This window comes from Penaeus chinensis, chromosome 33 (assembly GCF_019202785.1).
Source record: "Penaeus chinensis breed Huanghai No. 1 chromosome 33, ASM1920278v2, whole genome shotgun sequence".
NCBI lineage: Eukaryota > Metazoa > Arthropoda > Malacostraca > Decapoda > Penaeidae > Penaeus > Penaeus chinensis.
In genome coordinates this window covers 20,058,950-20,079,033 of record NC_061851.1, presented here as the reverse complement: position 1 = coordinate 20,079,033, position 20,084 = coordinate 20,058,950, and the positions used below count along the sequence as shown (strand labels likewise).

The window sequence follows — 20,084 nt, the reverse complement described above, 5'->3', positions numbered from 1 at the left end:
AGTTGAGAAATAACACAAGCTTTCTTGAATGCTTATGAAGGCAGCATTGGGAAAAATTCTGTTGAAGACCATTCAAAAGTTAAGATTGTACTTCTCAGTTAATGTCAGTATTTTAGATGTTTATCAATTTTGTGCCTAAGTAGTGAATTGGGGTCCTTGAATTTGTATTGGAATCTTTTTGTGAATATGTAATACTAGTCATGCTTCTAGATCATTGATGGTGCAAGATCTGCTGCACGGACTATTCAAAACAACCTTCTGGACAGCAGTAAGCAAGAGGCCATAGATATTCTGTTGCATGGTAACCTGCTAAATAATTACCTGGCTGCCCTTGCGCGATCTCTTCTACCTTCAAGCTACTTGTATGGTAAGCTGGAATTGTGAAATAACCAAATTCTGTTTTTGGAAGGAAATATATATAAATTATAAAAGGAACATTATAATGTATTTGAGTAAAAAAAAAGATAATGTTGATGTAACTACTGTATGCAGTTTTACTTGTGTAATAGAGTTTTTGGATTTTTTTGTCAGATGATAATGAAAGTTACACTGGTTTGTGAATTTGTATTTTTATAGTTATTCTATTAATGTTAATTCACCTTATTGATGATGGTAGAATGCAAGAATATCTATTATAGAATACTTTAGTTTCTTTATTACATTTTTCAGCACCTATAAGTGTTCTACGTCAGATATGTCGACGTAGTCCAGAGTACACAGCACCCATCCCTCTGCGTGTTGCTGTAGGAACATACAATGTCAATGGTGGAAAGCACTTCCGTAGTCTTGCCTATAAGCATCTCTCCCTTGATGACTGGCTTCTTGATTCAAGGAAAAATGCTGTTCAGAGTTGTAAGTGAAAAAGGCTAATGCATTTTTATGAAATGATTCTTTGTAAATGCATTAAATAACAAATCAGGAGAGTGGGAAGTAAACCTTTCCAGTATTGCATCGAGTTACATATATAGAAGAATTTGATTAGGTACTTAACCCCTTCCCGACGGGTCATGTCTCTGGATGTCATAACAAACCGCTCGAAATGTGGCGTGCAGCTGTATGCCACGGTGGCACGCCAAAGCGCTCCGAGGCGGTGATTCGGCTTGATGTACCGAACTCCCATGCTCAAAGTCGGCGCATTGCCATTGATCGCCAAGGGCATAGAGTTTTTTTTAATTTTCTACACCCGTCACCAAGGGGTTAAGAATAAGATATGACTGTGTTGCAGATATTGATATTTTTAATATTTGAAACTTCCAGATAAGATGCACTGTAAAGCTGTTACTAGATTGCTAAATTATTTTTCTTGAACTTCCTCAAAAACAGCTCTGGTTGACACAACACCAGAGGAAGAAGATTCGGTTGACAGAGCTCCTGATGTTTTTGCTATTGGCTTTGAAGAAATTGTTGATCTGAATGCTACCAATATTGTACAGAATACACAGTGGTCAGAGAATGCTGCTTCCTGGGGGAAGGAACTGCAAAAGGTAAACAAGACTTAAGTTTCATTGAATTATATTGTGTACAGCTTAGGCAGCCATATAATGTAATGTAAAACAAGATTAAAGACCAAGATAAATGTACAGAAAATCAAAAGCTATTGTTTTATACTGATGTTCTGTATGGAGCTCAGTCCTTATTTCAGTAAGTGATGAAATTCATGCTACAAAAATAGAGGGAAGGGGCCATTTTTCTATTGAAAGTAAGCCATGTAAAAAGTTAATGATAACTCATGTAAGAAAATGGTCTTGGATCTGGGATCTGGGTGCCTTGCTGCCTACATATTACCCAAAATGGGGCAATAAGCTTACTTGAGAGGTGACTATCTCGGGAGTACGGCTTGAAGGCATGAACACTAATGTGCAGTATCAAGACTCCTTGCCTTCCCTTTCAATGTTGGTATCTCTTTTTCTACTTAAGCATTTTTTGCTTTTCCAAGTTTTTTTGTCATTTGATATGCTGTATCACCATGGTAATAGACTGTTTTCCTTGCACAAACTCCATGTCATCTCTCTAACTAGTCTACAACTCTGTGCAGTAATAATAACAAGAGGTAACAATGTTTTTTTTTTAATATTCAATTTTCTGTTGGTAATAAACCCTGCATCACCAGTCATAGGATCCTATACATGGAAACGGTGTCCTCCCTGGAACTGCTTGATTATAGATGGACATAATACTGGAGCTCATTCCTAAATAGCCACCAAATTTAATCATCCTCCAAGAGCTTTGTGTTCTCAAAGTGAGCCATTCCCATCACCCTGATATTCAGCCGAAATGTTCACATCACCTGGCTCTCACCCAAATATTTACATGACAATATGTCTGTCACTTGCCCTTTAGCCAAATTTTTTCATGATTTGATGCTCACATCTCCCATATTCAAGGTATTGATATAGTAAAATGTAAAAAATGATAATAATTTAGGGGGACTGAAGAGTAGTTATTAACCTCTTAGTTCCAGTTGCATCACAGCAATCACATGACCAAAAATCAGAGCATTAGGCTTACGTGAGTGGCTGCTCGGTCAGGTTCAAGGCTTGTAGACCTAGTGACAAGACACTATGGCTTCTATTTGCAGCCCTCTTCCAGTCATGGCTCTCAAACATTACATTCCACACTTGTTTAATGATGGGATTAATACAGAATCACCAAATAAGTAACCAACCTCCCAAGAGGTTTATTCACTCGTAGTGAGTCTTACCCGTCACCTTGGCCTTCAGCCAAAACACTCATGACAGTAGGTTTGTGTCACCCAGCCTGAAGCTAGATTTTCCCATGACAACATATTTATGTCACCCACCCCTCAAGCCAGATATTTTCATGGTGTGATTATCATGTCATCTGGATCGAAGGGGTTAATAGTTCATAATGGTGAGTGTCTGGCAGTGTGAAACAGCTTATTTGCAGCAAAAAAGCTTTCTGTTGCAAAGTTGAAATAGTAAAACCAAAAGAGCAGCAGAAAAACAGTTTAGGCATAGCTATTAGTAACTGAAAATCAAGTATTTTCAACAGCACTGATAAAGAGTCCACTGGGCTACAAATATGTGACAATTCAGATTTATATATATTTGTTTTGCATTCAGACTGCATTCTTAACCCAATGGCGACGGGTCACGGCCATCGCCGTCATAACAATACGCACGATGTGAGGCGTGCGGCTGTCCGCAGCGGCGCCGCGCCAAAACGCCCCGAGGCAATGATTCGGCTTGATGGACCGATATCACGCGCTCAGAGTCGGTGCGCTGCCGCCGTTCGCCAGAGCGTAGAGTTTTTTTTAATTTGCTATACCCGGCGCCATTGGGTTAAACACATTTTATTACTCCTCTTTCATCTTTTAATCCCATTCTTTTAGGTTATATCAAGAGATGAGAAATTTGTGATGGTAACTTGGTCCCAGTTGGTTGGCGTAGCATTGTTTGTCTACGTAAATGAAAAGCATGCAAACCATGTGCGAGGAGTATCTGTGGAAAGTGTGAAGACTGGCATGCAGGGTGCAACAGGTAAGCAATTCTTTTTGCTTGTTTTGGTGTTTGTCTCTATAAGAAAAAAATTACATGACTATTTCATTATTTCATAACTGTTACATCAGTTATCACACAAATTTTCACTGTAAACAGGCAACAAGGGAGGCGTGGGCATACGTCTGGTTGTGAGAAACACCTCTATGGCATTTGTCTGCTCACATTTTGCTGCTGGTCAGAAGGAAGTCAATGAGCGGAATAATGATTACGACAGCATCGCACGAAAACTCATATTCCCTCTTGTAAGTAATAAAAACACACATGAGAAGAAAAAGAATCAAATTATTTTGATTAAGCAGATTCACAGAATTATTATTTCACTGACTGAAACTTTTGTAGAAGTATTCCTGTGCTAGTAAGTATAGGGCACATTATTTCTCATCTGATAATCACTCTTTTATGATGATACTGGGAGTGCATCTGTACATTACTGTCCACTATAGTTTTGTTTTATAGATTTGTTTTCTCATTGATAGCTTTATAAGCACTTACTTGTTTACCCTATTCAGGTTCTTGTAATAGGCTTGAGGAATAAGTATGCATGGACTGCTATTTCCCTAACAGTATTCCAGAATGTTGCTTGCCATTTTGGGGTTACTAGTTATGGTCATTATGATTGTTATTATGATATTTATCATAACCAATTTTATTTAATTTCTCTTTTAGATTTGTATGAATATATAATTATTTTTACTGTTTAGGTTATTAACCTGTTGAATCCAAGTGCCTCGCTACCTGTACGTGGCCCAAAATCTTACTTGAGTAGTGACTCTTTTGAGTGTGTAGCTTAATGACACAACTCAAATGCATATTTGTATTCAGTGTCAGGACTCCTTGCTTCCCCATTCTATAAGCTTTTTACATTTATTTTATTTACATTTTCCAAGATGTATATTTGTCATTTTATATACTGTATCAACATGGTAATTGACTGTTTTCCTTGGACAGACTCCATACCATCTCTTAAAATGGTCCATAATTCAGTCCAATAATAATAACAATAATTGTTTTTCTTCTTTATTTTCTCATAATATTCAACTTTCTTTAACAAACCCTGTTCCTTCAGTCACAGTAGACTGTGATAGAATTTTGGGGAGCCAGGGGACCTCCATGCCTGGCTCATGGATAATACATTCCACCCTCATTTACCAGTGGAAATAATGCAAGAGCCCTTTCCTAAATGCCCTCTGAGTCTAAACTTCCTCCAAGATCTTTGTACATTCATAGCGAATGACTCCCATCACCCTGTTCTACAGCCAGATTTTTCATAACAATCATGCCAGCCCTGAGTCATATTTTTCCAAAACAGTATATATCCATCCCCTGGCCCTCAGTCAATTTTCATGACATAAGTCATGTCACCCAGATCCAGTGGGTTAATAACATGATCATCAGCAGCATTATTATGAGTGTGCTTCATATTATATCATTGATATTCATTCATTTTATTTCATTTTCTTTTTTTCCTTCACACTTCCTCTTTTTTTAATGTTCATTCCTGTAGTGAAAGATTTCTCATTAATTATGCTTGTGTTCTTCCAGGGCATGCCACTGTGGGCCCATGACTATGTCTTCTGGTGCGGGGATTTCAATTATCGCCTAAATCTTTCTCGTGACGAAGTACTCGAACTCGTTCAGAGGCGAGAATGGAGTGTCCTGCTTCATCACGATCAGCTTAAGGTCAGTATTTGATTCATCTGTTCCTTGTTTGTTACCACTAGATTTAGCAACTTTTAAGGAATCCTTTTTTCTAAGTATATTTGTAGGTTTGGGTGTCAATGCCAAGTCTGGGTGTGATTGTTTTCAAGTCTGTTTTTTTGTATATTGTAGTAGAATTGAGTTTGAGTTTTTGAGACCCAGGTGTACTGGATTAGGGGGGGCTGTTTTCCCATAAGAGATGCTCAATTTATCCAGGAAAATACAGAAAGATGAGGTATCAGTGTGTGCTGAACACTGGCATGGACTGTGAGTAAACCATGGTCTGCAGAACTTTTTTTTAGTGCACTGTACACTGTCAGGATTATGATTTGGTAAAGAGTGTTTTTGTTATAGGTAGTTATATCAGACATACAACAAAGCCCTTGCTTGTATCCTAGCAGTATTTTTTGTAAGTGTCAGTATGCATGCCATCAAGTACCACAATTCTTCAACTCAGATTTCTTGTCCTCCTTTGCAGATCTGGTTGCACCATTTATACTGTTGCCTTAACCCAATGGCGTCGGGTATAGAAAATTAAAAAAAACTCTATGCTCTGGCGAACGGTGGCAGCGCGCCGACTCTGAGCGCGTGAATTCGGTACATCAAGCCGAATCATTGCCTCGGGGCGTTTTGGCGCGGCGCCGCTGTGGGCAGAAACACGCCTCAAATCGGGCGTATTGTTATGACGGCGATAGCCGTGACCCGTCGCCATTGGGTTAAAGACAGTGTGAAGAGCATTGTGTCTTTTGTTTTTATGTGATTTCTTTTAACAGAAACTGTATTTTTTGGTTTTGATTATATGCCTAAATTGATAGAGTAGGTTGATTTCAGTTTCTATTCAATATTATGTAGTGAACAAAGCCAAAAAGGTTTTTGTAATATTCAGAGTTTAATTAAATGAATCAGAAATATTTTTCACTTTTTCTTCATTGGGCTTGTGAGACCCAGGTGTACTAGTAATGTTTGTTACAACAAGAAGGTATTCTGTTGTTGGATGCTTACAGATTTTTTTGTGCTGAAGTGTAGTTAAATTTGTTATTGAAATTTTAATCTTAGACATAGGAGTCAATTTCAACATGACAGTGTTAAAAAATTTCCATTACAGCAAAGTTATGCTGAAGAGAAGTGCTTCAAAGGTTTCATAGAAGGTGACATCACATTTGCTCCAACTTACAAGTACGACCTGTTCTCTGATGATTATGATACCAGTGAAAAGTCCCGCATCCCAGCATGGACAGACCGGGTGCTCTTCTGGAGGAGGATGTACCCACGTGACAAGGAGAATCCCAAGTGGACACCAGGTATGTTTATGTTATTTTCCTCTTACTCTCTTTATTACTCTAGTCTCTTTGTTTCTTGTCCATAGGAAAACACCTGATTTTTTAAATTGTCAAATGAATTTCTAGGATTATTTTTCTTAATTTTCTTCATCTCATTCATGGAAAATTTATTGATGGTGTTTTTTTCTAGTACATAAGTGTTAAGGCAAACAAAAAATTGATCTTATTACTAGCAGCTCTTTTGAATATTTATATATTATTTAAAGCAAGAAATAGCAATTGGAGATTTATAAGAATCAAGAAGGATTGCTAAAATAAGATACTAGAACAGGATCAATATTTAAACCTTAATATTATACAAATATCCTCTCTGATCTTGTCTTCCGCTGACAATAAGCCTTCGTGGACTAATCACGGCTGTACATACAATTTGGCTACTTTGAAATCTGCACAGCCTTACCTGACTAAATACGTTGGTAGAAATACTTTTTGACCCAGAGACATCATCCTGGGCTTTAACCCAATGGTGACGGGTATAGAAAATTTTAAAAAACTCTACGCTCTGGAGAACCGCGGCAACGCGCCGACTCTGAGCGCGTGAATTCAGTACATCAAGCCGAATCATTGCCTCGGGGCGCTTTGGCGCATCGCCACAGCGGACAGCCGCACGCAACATTTCGGGCATATTGTTATGACGCCTATAGGTGTGACCTGACGCCATTGGGTTAACCCAATGGCCCCGGGTATAGGAAATTAAAAAAAACTCTACGCTCTGGAAAACGGCGGCAGCGCGCCGACTCTGAGCGCGTGATATTGGTACATCAAGCCGAATCATTGCCTCGGGGCGTTTTGGCGGGGCACCATTGCGGACAGCCGCACGCCTCACATCGTGAGTATTGTTATGACGGCGATAGCCGTGACCTGTCGCCATTGGGTTAAGGGACTTATGCTGCCGTCAACCGAGATAGACGGTTTAGCTTCTTCTTTTTAACAACAAGCGCACTAGTGATAAACAATAAGACAACAAATTTACGGTTTAGCAGCATCTCTATAATAACAGCAGACACCAAATTAGTGATAAACAACAAGACAACAGTAATATGTTTGCAGTTTTATCTATTTTTGATCAGTGGAATATGCATCTTAACCTATTGATGCTAGAAGTGTATGTATACACACATTGTCCACTTTGCTATTGTTTTATTAATTTTACATACACAGATGACTCTAGAGGTGCCTAGTTAGATGAATTTAATTACCAGGCCTACCTGACCTTACTTGTTTACCCCATTCCTTGAATTGTTGGAAAGAAAAGTTTTGTTCTTATAGTTAATTTTATAATTATCATAATGATGATAAAATATAAAATAGAAATTAAAATTATTGTTCCTGAAAATTCATGGAATAGGGTAAATAAGTAAATTGACTCCTTGGAGTCTAAGCCCTTGTGAAGGTTTAGTGTGTAAATAAAATTGGTGAATTAAACCACAATGCCAGTGGGTTAAATTAAGTACAGTGAGTTCACACTGACCCATATATTTTGCATTGATTTGCTTATTATAATGTACATTACTGAAAACAGCGTGAACATAATTAAATGGTCTTAAATCATTTGAAAGAAGTTAATGCTTTTTAGAAGTATTCATGGGCTAACTTTATTGAACAACACTTTAGAATGTTGTTCAATAACTCTTTCCCACTGGCATGTCTGCAAGAGTAAAAAGGTGTATGTTTGCAAGGTATAAGCATGGTTGCATTATCTAGATAATTCCTCTACCCTTTTGCACTAGGTCAGTTTGTTCACTATGGAAGGGCTGAGCTGAAGCAGAGTGACCATCGACCTGTGTTGGCAGTGATTGATGTAGAAGGCTGCACTGTCATTGACTCAAAGCTTGCCAGCAACTATGAGTCTGTTGTAGCCTCACTTGGTCCCTCTGACTGTACTGTTGTGGTGCAGGTAAGCTGAAATAATTAAGCAGGGTATTACTTTGTGGTTGAATTGGAAGTACATTAAGTTGTTTCTGTTAGCTCTGGTTGTATATAGAAAAAAAAAAGATTAGACACTTTCCTTTTGTGTATAGCCTATTCAAGTGACATATTTTAGGATCATAGTTTTCACACAGGAATTTCATTCCATTAATGTTATATGGCATATTTCCATAATACATTATCAATTCTTCTCAATCAGCAAGCAGAGGAGGAGGTAACGATGATTTATGAATGAATATGAATGTCAGGACTAAGGATTCTAGCAAAAAGTGGTTATGATTTGTACTGCATACAGCTGATTTTAGATCAGTGCATGCTCATAGGCTTTGGTACATTATTTTCTGCCCTCCATATTATATATGATTAAATATGCAAATACAGCATGCTCCATTTTTAAGAATAAATGTTTTTGGAAGACTTCCCTTGAATGCTGCATCTTTACTCCATTCCCATTTTGTAAAGATAGTGAAGTTATGAATCTTTCAGTAAGGAAACAACATCTAATAGCATTTCTTCTTCTTCTTCTTCTTCTTCTTCTTCTACTTCTTATAATAGATACCAAGTTATCTTTGTTACTTGCATACTGCATAGAAATTCCTAGCAGCTTTATTATTTTTCTTTTGCAAGACTGTCAATCAGAATTGCTGGATCTGTTATCCTCATTATTGTGTAAATTGTTTTCTTTGTTTTATATTTATATTTATGTTCAGAAAACAGGACATTTGCCAAAGAGAAAAAGTATTGTTGAGACACTTTTTTTTTCTCTCATTAACCAAATTGGATCCGGATGCCTCACTGCCATCACATGGTCGAAGATAAGGGCATTAGGCATTTTAGCTTTTTTGCCATTTTCCAATGTCTATATTTGTTATTTGGTATGCTTTATCCAGAATATAATATGGACAGACTCCATATCATATCTCTAGGCAGCACATAATTCAGTGCAGTAATAATAGCAATAAGTAAATTTCATTATTTGTCTTTATTATCCGTAATATTGAATTTCCCATGATACAAGTCACAGGGGCCTGGAATAGTATCATGAGCATGGAAATAGTGTTCTCCCAGGAGCCAGTCATGGCTCATGGACAGTGCATTCCACACTCATTTATCAATGAGAATAAAGCAAAAGCCCCTTCCTAAATGCCAAATTAGTCTTACCACCCTCCAAATATATATATGTGTGTATATATATATATATATATATATATATATATATATATATATATATATATATATACACTTTTCAAATCAAGTATTGTTATTCTTATCAAAGATAGTAAAGCTATAATAGGTTATCAACATTACTTAACAGCACTATAGGATTAAAGTAAATATTTGATAAAATCAAAGAAGAGGGTCAACATGTGAGATTAGCCACTTGTGTAAAGACAATTGATAAACTAAACTTACAGTGGGCATAGCAAGTACATATATGCCATCCCCCGCTGAATTGGCTTAATTTCTTTTATATGTAAATTTATGTTATTACATATACACATATATAGATACAGTCAGAACTTATGTAAGACAAATCTTTGATTTAGATGAAGTTAATATGAAGAAAAATCAACAGGAAAGGGAAAAACAATATGTATATATATATACACATGTTTGTCATCGCTTCTGTTCTAGACACACAATTACTTAACGTAATTGGCACGGATGTCAAGAATACATGCCATGCCCACTGTAATATTAGTTTATTTATTTTATTTACATATAGATGGCTCTACAAGTGCTTAGTCACCAAGGAGTCAGTTATTAGTCCTACCTATCTCACCTGTTACCCTTTTCCTTAATTATTGGAAAGTTCTTTTGCATTACTTCATTGTCTTTAATGTTACACAGACCTTAATTACAATTGAATAATCATAACATCAGTAAAAATAATAGCAATATCAATATCAATAGTATTAAAAAGAAAAACACATTTTCCTGCAATTTCAAGGAATGGGGAAATCAGGAGAGGTCACAAGGGCCTACTGATAGACTGGGCACACATGGAGCCATCAGTATGTAAAAAAAATCACAAAAAAGACAGGGGACCATACATAAATCTGTAGTTATTGGATTATAAAAAACAAGAAAGGGCAAAAAAAAAAAAATGTAAAAAAGAGAAAAAGAAAAAACTATTACAAATGAATGTCATCACTTGTGTTCTTGACACACAACTTCTTTTAAAAATTGCAAGCCCTATATGTTTCACAGAATAGAACACTTATTATTTGAAACAACCCTCTTTATCAGTTTCAATGCAATCTAATGCTTAAGAGTTTTCCTCCTTATAACCAAATTATATTTTCCATAACACAGTTATTGTGGGAACATGGAGTCATGAGCATTTTGGCTGAAGACCAGAGTGATGAGAATGACTCCCCCACAAGTGCACTAAACTCTTAGAAGATGATTAAACTCAGTATTCATGCCTGCCATTACCTGTAGAGCAGGTTGTCTTACAGAAAATTGAATATTATAAAAAAAAAAAAAAAAAAAAAAATACAGCAATAACAAAATACTACTAATTATTTGTATTATTGCACTGAGATATGAACTACCCTTAAGATATAGCCTTTGCAAAGAAAACAGTCTATTACCGTCTGGATACAGCATATCAAATGACCAAGTTTTCCAACATCTGACATTGATAGACTTGGTATTATTAGTTTTTAGAAAATGTGGGAAAGCTAGTTAAAGGTCTGTAAAGATTATCTATAAAATGAAAATTTTGAACTTCTCCTTATACATAAACATTTCTTGAACTTAGGTGTAATTAATAATTGCCTAATATCATAAGGTTAGATTTTTTTTCTTTCTTTTTTTCTTTTATGAAATTCAAGAAATATGCTATGGGAGTTGACTTCAATGCTGTGTGCATTTTCTATTTTTTGTGAAATGTCTCTGCACATAGATGGCTCTGCTAGTGCTTAGCCACAAAGGAGTCAATTAGTAGACCTTGTGACCTTACCTGATTTATTTTAACCAATACTATGAATATTAACAGTGTTAGTTTTTATAATGGACATCATAATTACTATAATGTTAAAGACATTAGTAACAGTAATATAATATAATGTTAAATATTTTCGAAAGTCAAGGAAAAGGGTAAACAGGCGAGACAGGCAGTACTCGTAATAAAAACAATTAATAAAGTTACCTTGCAGTGGGCATGGCTTGTACATCCATGCTATGCTCAGTGGTATGGGTTAAATTAGGAACTAGTTGTCTGATTTTTATTTGTTTGGTATCAATCCCCATCTCTTGTAACACTATACAGATACCAAAATTAATTGAAATCAAAGGAAATTCACAGCACAATCAAGAGTAATTAGTGGTACATCCTCTCAACAAACAGGAATTAATGAATCAGCATAAATAGCATGTTTAAGTAAAGATGTGTATATGAACAGTGATAAAGAGATAATATGTCTGTGATGTAATTATTAGTAGTAAAAATTATCATAAACATAAAAATATTGATAATGATGAAGGACAAAGTAATTGTGATTGTTCACGCCACAGGTCCAGAACCTACCTCCGGGAGCTGATGCAGATTCCGTTTTTGACGATGAAACACTGGAAAAAGTCCAAGAAGCCATGGGGACAGTGGGCTCTGTGGTGCTTGTGCGCTTCGTGGATAACAGAGTTTGGTTCACGTTCAGCGATTCACAGACAGCACTTAAGGCCATAGGATGTAGTCCTTTACAGGTGATTGAGATTTTGATTAAGCTTGCCTGTGTGGATAGTTGATATTTTGCTTTCTTGGCAAAAAAAGAGATAAAAGATAATTAATAAATAAATACAATTGATGCACCAAAATTAATTTATAGTTTTTAGTAATAAATACATAGAAATACATGTGCAGTATTTCACCCTTATGATAATGATTACAGATAGGTAGACACAAGCTGGAAGTGAAGCTCAAGACAGAGGCATGGAGAGACCAGCTGGAGGAGGAGCTTGCCCTCTGTGGGGACACTACTGTGCCTCTTACAGATGAGACCCTCAACATCTCAGACCAAGTGGATACTTCTTTCAGCATCAGAAATATTGAAGGTAAAAACTTTACATTATTTTTCTGTTTTGATTTAGATTTAGATTTAAATTTAGATTTTTTTTTAGGGGGAAGTGGGATTACTTTAACCAAAATTGGCTGGTCGTTTAGTTATTCTAATAGCCATAAACATTTCTCAACATGTGTGACGTTTACCCTATGACAGGACTGTCAACCTTTGCTGATGTACGTCTAGCTTCCTGACATTGGATAAATAGTTGCTCTGCTTCTTAAAACAAAGTTAGGAAATAATTTCGTTCTTTCTTTCTTTAATTTTCCTTCTTTTTTTTCATCATTATTAGTATTATAATTATTACTACTAGTACTATTATTACTATTATTATTACTAACTACTAAAATGTTAATGAGGGTGGGACCTCACCTCCCTGTACTTCCCTTACATAATTAGCTAAAATCAGTCATGTGGATGACCTAGACTGGCAGGAACCTATGCTAATTCCCACTCATTCATTTATTGCATTAATTTGCAATATCCCACCAATTACACACCATGCATTGCCAATCATCAAAGTACTCTGCTTGCATCCATAGTCTGCAATTTGACAGTAATGCAAAGAGGAAGACTACAACAGCAATGAGGACTGTGACTACATACCCAACACTGCTGCTGAGAGTGATTAGAATGGGAGAAGTTAAATACTTATCTGCACACAACACATTGATCAACTCCAACAAGCCACTCTCCATCATAGCATGTTGTTTTTCCAACTGGAAGAAGCAAGAGCCTGTCACAAGGTCTTATGGATTTTCTGTATCACCAGGGGTCAAGTAAATCCACCTGATTACAACCTCTATGCTTCTCTATGACTGAATCATGAGGCTGGAGTACAGGTCTTCTGATTTCTTTACCTGTCTTTGCTGAGACCATGTCCCAGGACAGATATGACATGTTGATGACCAACCTACATTTTGCAGATAATGAGGACCCCCACACCACTGATGACTATCTATAGAAGTTGTGACCTGTTGTCATCATCATGAATGCCCCATTCAAAACTGTCTATACACCAACTCAGAAAATAACAGTCACTGTGTCCTTGTGGAAGACATTATGCTGTCCAATTCAAGCCTTTGAAGGTTTAGCATGTAGTCATACAAGCTGTGTACCAGCAAGACCCCCCCACAGGATATGCATCTGCCTTCAAGATATATATGGGTCAAGACTGAGCAAATTTCCAGTCTCCGTGACGGCAGTATCCCAGCTCAACTTCTGACTAATTTGATATCAAACCTCCTGTGTTATCTGCCACACTGAGGGAGAACACTTGTGTGCCAGCCACCCCACCACCTTCCCACTACTGATGCCAGCAGCATCAGCAATATCTGCCAGCTGGACATGTTCAGCTCTGGGAAAAAGTGCCTCCACCTTAGAAATACATGCTAGATGAGGAAGTAGACTTGAAACTATGTATATGTACTTCCATATATTGTACATATTTTTATATGCACTATCTATTTTTCCCATGAACGTATTCACAACTAAAACTCGCAAATACAAACTTCATTCAGTCTACAGAACCTAAGCTATGGCTCTCCTGAGACTCAATAGTCATAGTCTTGATGTTCAGAGATGAATTATAAGTAAACAAATTATAATATGCAAAAAAAAAAAAAGATAATAATAATACAATGACAATAAATAAGTGAATAAAAAAATGCAATTTGACATTTTAGAGAACAGACATTAAACAACTTAGCTTTTCCAAATACACAAATTAGCAGAGTATGGAGATATAATATCCATAAGTGTCTAAAGTACTACTAAAGTATACTCGAAAATGAAGTATATATCTTTCCTCTCCATTTTCTGCAAATCCAAAATTGTGAGCAGTTGCAAACTATAAGGAGTGGTGCAGGCCTTGGTCCAAGCAAACAAGCTCCCATCACAGCCACTTACATGGTTCCCCACCCACCCAAGCAATTTGGGTTAAATAGTGGATTGGTTTTTATTTGTTGATTATTACTTATGCAGGTTTTGGTTTCCTTTTTAAGACTAACCTGACTATTTGATATAGCACCAATGTTGCATTTTCCTTTTCAGCACTTTGCCCCTCTCTTTTTATTCCACTTATTTCTGTTCATTATAAATATCTTTCTCTTCATTATTTACCTCCCAAAGTTCTTAGTTCTTTGTCATATTGTATGCAACAACTATAAAGTAGAGTTTTCTGTACACAATATCTTGTTTGAATTTGATTCCAAAGAGTAAATGCTTCAAATACAGTTTCTCTCCTTCCCTTCCCCATTCATCTTACTATATATTTAGGTCCTTTCTATCCATTCACCTATCTCATAAAGTAAATAAAATACATTGGCAATTATTTCATAGGTGCTATGGAGAAGTTGTATCAGTCAGAACTTGAGGCCGAAGAGGAGCCAGCCAGCAGTGAACCAATAAAGGAACAGCGGTCACCTATCCAGCCCTCTCGGCCCCCACCTCCACGCCCTGCCCCATCAAGGCCTCCCCCTCCTCGTCCCACTCCCCCAGGATCTACCCCAACCTCACCTGCCATAAGCCGGGCTCAGACCAAGGTTAGTGGACCAGTGGATCTTTATTAAATTTAGTAGCTTATTTGTAGATATTTTGTAATAATAATCTAGTAGCTATTTTGTAATAGTAAGTAGTATACAAGGTACGTCTTCCCTAAAGATTTGCTCCCACCCTAAAAGTATTGAGCTGGTATTTCATCTAGTAACCTTTAGTGCATTCATGTAGGACAATATGAACAATGTTAATTAAAGTTCTAAACAACCTTTGTCACTTTGATTTTAATATTTGAAATGAAATGCATAAAAAGAACAATGAAAATACAGACATTCCATGCCATAACTTTTTAAATGAATGCTAATGCCCTCAATTTTACTCAAAACAGCTTACATTCACTAAAGGATGAATACTCTAAAAAGAAAAGAAAAAAATCATAATGATGTTAATAGTATTAATAATGATAACAATAAATGAATAAATAGAATAGATATAACTATGTGTAAATGTTTATTGTCAATAGTTCCTTTTCCCTTCCCATATTATTTGAGAGTTGATTACCGTTTAACTTTACTATTTAGTCAGGTGAAGAGTGAAAAATAATGTTATATATATGTTCATTTGTTTGCCCTTGTTCAGTTATGAAACAGTTGTGTAACATATAGAATTATATTTCCTGTAATTCTTATAAAACTTTGCTTTATATGCAAGCTACTTTTACATGTCTTAGTTAGCCGACTCATTATTTTTTTTCTTTCTCTCCTTCTTCCTTTCATTATTTTTTTTTCCTTTCATTTTTGGAATAAGAAAAAAATTAAAACGTGATTTGGCAATATTGCCCTACATTATTATGGCAATAAAAATTACAGAAAGTGACCTCATATGTTATACCTCTGTGGATAAAGGGGTAACATACATCTGTTGGCAGATGCACTTAACCCAATGGCGACGGGTTACGCCTATTGGCATCATAACAATTTGCTCGAAATGTGGCGTGCAGCTGTCCGCCACAGCGGCACGCCAAAGCGCCCCGAGGCAATGATTTGGCTTGATGTACCAAATTCACGTGCTCAAAGTCGGCACGTTGCCGTGGTTCGCCAGAGCGTAGAGTTTTTATTAATTTTCTATACCCGTCGCCAATGGGTCAATGAAATAATCAAATTCATCTTTATGGTAAAATTACATCTAAATCATGTGCCAGGCACGCCTATAGCCATCATGAAAAGCTAATTCATAAGGCACGACTTATTAAAGCGAGTCAAGCAAGAAGGTCCGCTATGCGTAGCAGACTCTCTGGCCAAAAGGCTAAATGGATGCCAGAAGTCACCGGAATAAGTGACACCCAGAGATTTCTGGTACTGTCATTTTAGGGTTAAGGGTACCCAGGTTAGACGGTGACATTCCTCTTAAAATGGTATTGTAAATACCACTATAGAACTTGTTTATATATAATATAGAGATGCTTCATGACTGAACAAGGGAAAGCAAGTATAAATGTATGGATAGTATGATTTTAAATCTTTTCCCATGTTAATTGCCAAGTCAAAACAATAATCAGTACATAAATGATATTCAAAGGAAATGGTGGCTGGTGGTTATATCATTTGATTATCTATTTATTTTCAATTTATTTATCTTTGTTTCTTCTTCATGGACGTATATATCCATAAGCAGGTGTAAGCTATCAGCAGAAATGCTATGTTAGGGCTATAACATTCTATTAGGAAATTAAGTAAGGGAATGTTTCTTCTTAAACTTTCCTTCATTTCAAATAAGTGAAAAGTTTGTTTAGTCTTGGTTAATATTATTTATTTACCAACAAGATTTGTATTGTTACACTTTAATACCCTAGTTTTCCCAAAGGTAATCCAAGCTCAGTGATCTTACGGTGGCTGCAAATTAATTTGGCCTGCTGTACATATAAATAGAGTTGCATCTTAAGTCATGCTCTCTTCTAATTCAAAAATATATGGAAAGCAAAACAAATTTTCAGGTTAAGGTTATCACAAAGCCTGTGCGACCTTCTCAACTGGCACCAACAGGAAGCTCAATGGCCTCAAAGTCACCCACTGCAGAGGAACCAAACCAGGAAATTGCCCAACGTCCCAAACCTCCTAAGCCAGAGGTGGAAGTACCCCTCGGGCCAAAGCCAGTTTTACCACCCCGCACTCCGTCTTTAGAAAGTCCTGTCACAGAAAAATCTGCAGCTTCCTTCACTAGCTCCCTGTTTGGTGGTCCTCCTTCACTACCAGCTGACCTTCCTCCCTCTGCCACCAGTGATCAGCCCTCTGTGTCCCCCTTTGGTGCTCCACCCTCATTGCCAGACAATTGTCCTCCATTGGTGCAATCTTCAACTAAACCTTACGAGGGGCAGCCCACAGCTTCTCCCTTTGACAGCCTGCCTTCTAAGCCTGACAGTGTGCCTCCTAGCATACCTCCATCTGAAACTCCACCTTCTAGCCAGCCACCTTCAGGACCCCCTCCCACAGGGCCACCACCTGGTCCTCCCCCCTCCCTTCCCCCTCCTGGACCACCACCTTCTCTCCCACCAAATGGCCCATCCTCAGCTCCCCCAGCAGGGCCCCCTCCTAGCTTACCTGCAAGGACACTCCCTCCTGTGCCAGCTAGAAGTGGTGGAGGCGCACCTCCTCCAATACCATCCCGATCCTTGCCCCCAGTCCCTGCGCGAAATCTTCCTCCATTGCCACCCCGAAAGTAATTTTGTGTCTTTTCAGTTAAGCACGTAGATGGCTTTTCTGGGGTTTGTCAGGTGTCTTTTTTTTCTAGGTGAAAATCTAATATATATAATTACATAGTGAATTTGGGTAATGCATTATGCTGATGCTTGAGGAGAAATTTATCTTGTTTGAAAAGTTCTCCTCTGTCATTTTGAAAGGATAGGAGAAAGAATGCTGATTATTATAAAGCCATGATAGCTAAAAACTTTTTGTCTTTAAGTTAAGTATTATTACCGATTATTTCTCTTATCTAGTCTTATGTGATTTTCTTTGTGATTGTGCAAGTGCAATGTGTTGATTTGTTAATTTTATTTGTAAAAAGTTTCATATAGGCATATATCTGTATGTTCCCTTACACAAACATCCACACAAATGCATACATGCACCCACATGCCTGCACTCACCTCTCATACAAACACACTCATTCAGATAGAAGATTGTAAGTTTATATAAATCATTTATTTATCAAGATATTTATTTGCATTTTATCATGTAAACCTTTCAATCACACATCAGTTTTTGATGACAATATACCAAATTTTCTAATGGTAAACATTCAAGATCAATAATGTCACTTTTGAGTTGCTACATATTTACATGACCTCAAGCCTAATGCATTTGTAAAGAAATCAGATTTTAAAAGATATAATTCATTCACCCATTCATTATGATCCATATGTAGCAGATTCAATATATGGTTTTCCAGATTTCTCTTCTTTGTTCTCTCTTTTTAATTTGCTAAATACCCTCAAAACTTAATATTTCTTCTGTTCTGTTTATTGAACATTTATTTGTTTAATTTCTTTTATTGTGTATGTGTTGCCAAAGCACATATTTAAATTATGAACTTTCGATAAGGTCACCAAGTTCAAGAAAAAAATGATTGTAGAATTTTTGCTTTGTATACCTGCAGGGACTTGTTTTAAAAATCTGGTAACTAAAAGGCAGTTTTAATTACTTTTGGCATGCAAATAACCAAAAGTCAAGAGTAATTAAGCTTTCAATGTATTTTAGGAGTTTTCCTCATAACACAAATAACAAGTTGTTAATTAATTTCCAACATTTATATTAGTACTAGATAGATATTTGGTACATTATAAAACTCATTTCACAAGGAAAAAATATGCTGTAGATACACATCATTCTAATGGCTCTGTGTGACCTGTTCCTTTCTCCTTAAATTTCCTTTCAAGAAATCATGACTTTCCGACCATATTCAAGAATATTTATTTAGAAATAAACATGAATTAATTGTTGATGTGTGTGTATGTTTTGTATAGTACCCGTAAAATGTTGTGTATATTCATAAAGTGAATGTGAGATTCTCTGTAGTTGTTGGCAAAATATCAGCCTATATAAAGGTAATGTGGTATGTACTAACACTAGTCATTTCTTTACTTTCATATTGTGCAGAATGACTATTTGCATCTGTAATAGCTCAGGTGCTTGTAGCCATTGTGAAAGTTAAAAGAGTAGATTTGTTGTGTTTCCAAAGCATTATGCAAAGATTTCTGTATAGACTGTGATGTTAATCTTTAAAATAATGCTATACTCAAAATCTGTAATAATATATACAGTATAATATAACAAGTAAAAGAAAATAAACTGCACAGATTTCAATACTACTGAATTTAACTTCATTTGTAATTATTTATTGAAATATATAGTGAGATGAGCATTTGTTATGTTTATTGTTCCATTGTTAATTGTTGTGCTTTGAAGTGAGGGAATATAATAATAATTATGTTATATAAGGGAAGGAAGGTAGACAGTTTATACAGATACTCATATACGGTACTGACATTCCACAATTTTATATTACCTTAAGTACAATGTTTATTAGGTTTGTGTAATTGTAATATCTGGGATAGTAGTAGGTTCCTAAGATTTATTATTATTATTATCATTATTTTTATTATTATTATTATTAATTACTACTACTATTACGATTACTATTATTATTTTATAATTATTTTTATTATCATTATTGATTACTACTATTACTGTTACTACTATTATTTTATTCCCATTATTAACAGTTATTATCATTATTATTACTAGTATTAATATTTATATGATTGTTAATAATTTTTTTGTTATTTTGTTATTTTGTTATTTTTTTATTTATTTATTTATTTACTTATAATTATTTTTTTTTTTTTTTTTTTTTTTTTTTTTTTTTTTTTTTTTTTTTTTACTATTACTATTTTGATTGCCATTACCGTTATTGTTACTATTACTATTACTATTATTATCATCGTCATCATCATCATCATTTTTTATTCTTATCGTAGTTAT

The 20,084-nt window shown here is 35.9% G+C and overlaps 1 protein-coding gene across 1 annotated transcript in view; it reads left to right on the top strand.

The window, feature by feature from the left end:
- Positions 1-19,466, top strand: part of LOC125043157 (synaptojanin-1-like) — a 25,889-nt gene extending 6,423 nt beyond the window's left edge. Inside the window, exons 6-17 of the mRNA XM_047639143.1 lie at positions 211-367; positions 670-852; positions 1,324-1,484; positions 3,353-3,500; positions 3,618-3,763; positions 5,064-5,201; positions 6,325-6,520; positions 8,290-8,456; positions 12,011-12,196; positions 12,382-12,544; positions 14,893-15,095; positions 17,042-19,466. Of these exons, the coding sequence (XP_047495099.1) occupies positions 211-367; positions 670-852; positions 1,324-1,484; positions 3,353-3,500; positions 3,618-3,763; positions 5,064-5,201; positions 6,325-6,520; positions 8,290-8,456; positions 12,011-12,196; positions 12,382-12,544; positions 14,893-15,095; positions 17,042-17,767 (2,574 nt within the window). The 3' untranslated portion in view covers positions 17,768-19,466. The remainder of the gene's footprint in view (positions 1-210; positions 368-669; positions 853-1,323; positions 1,485-3,352; positions 3,501-3,617; positions 3,764-5,063; positions 5,202-6,324; positions 6,521-8,289; positions 8,457-12,010; positions 12,197-12,381; positions 12,545-14,892; positions 15,096-17,041) is intronic.
- The last annotated feature ends 618 nt before the right edge of the window (positions 19,467-20,084 follow it).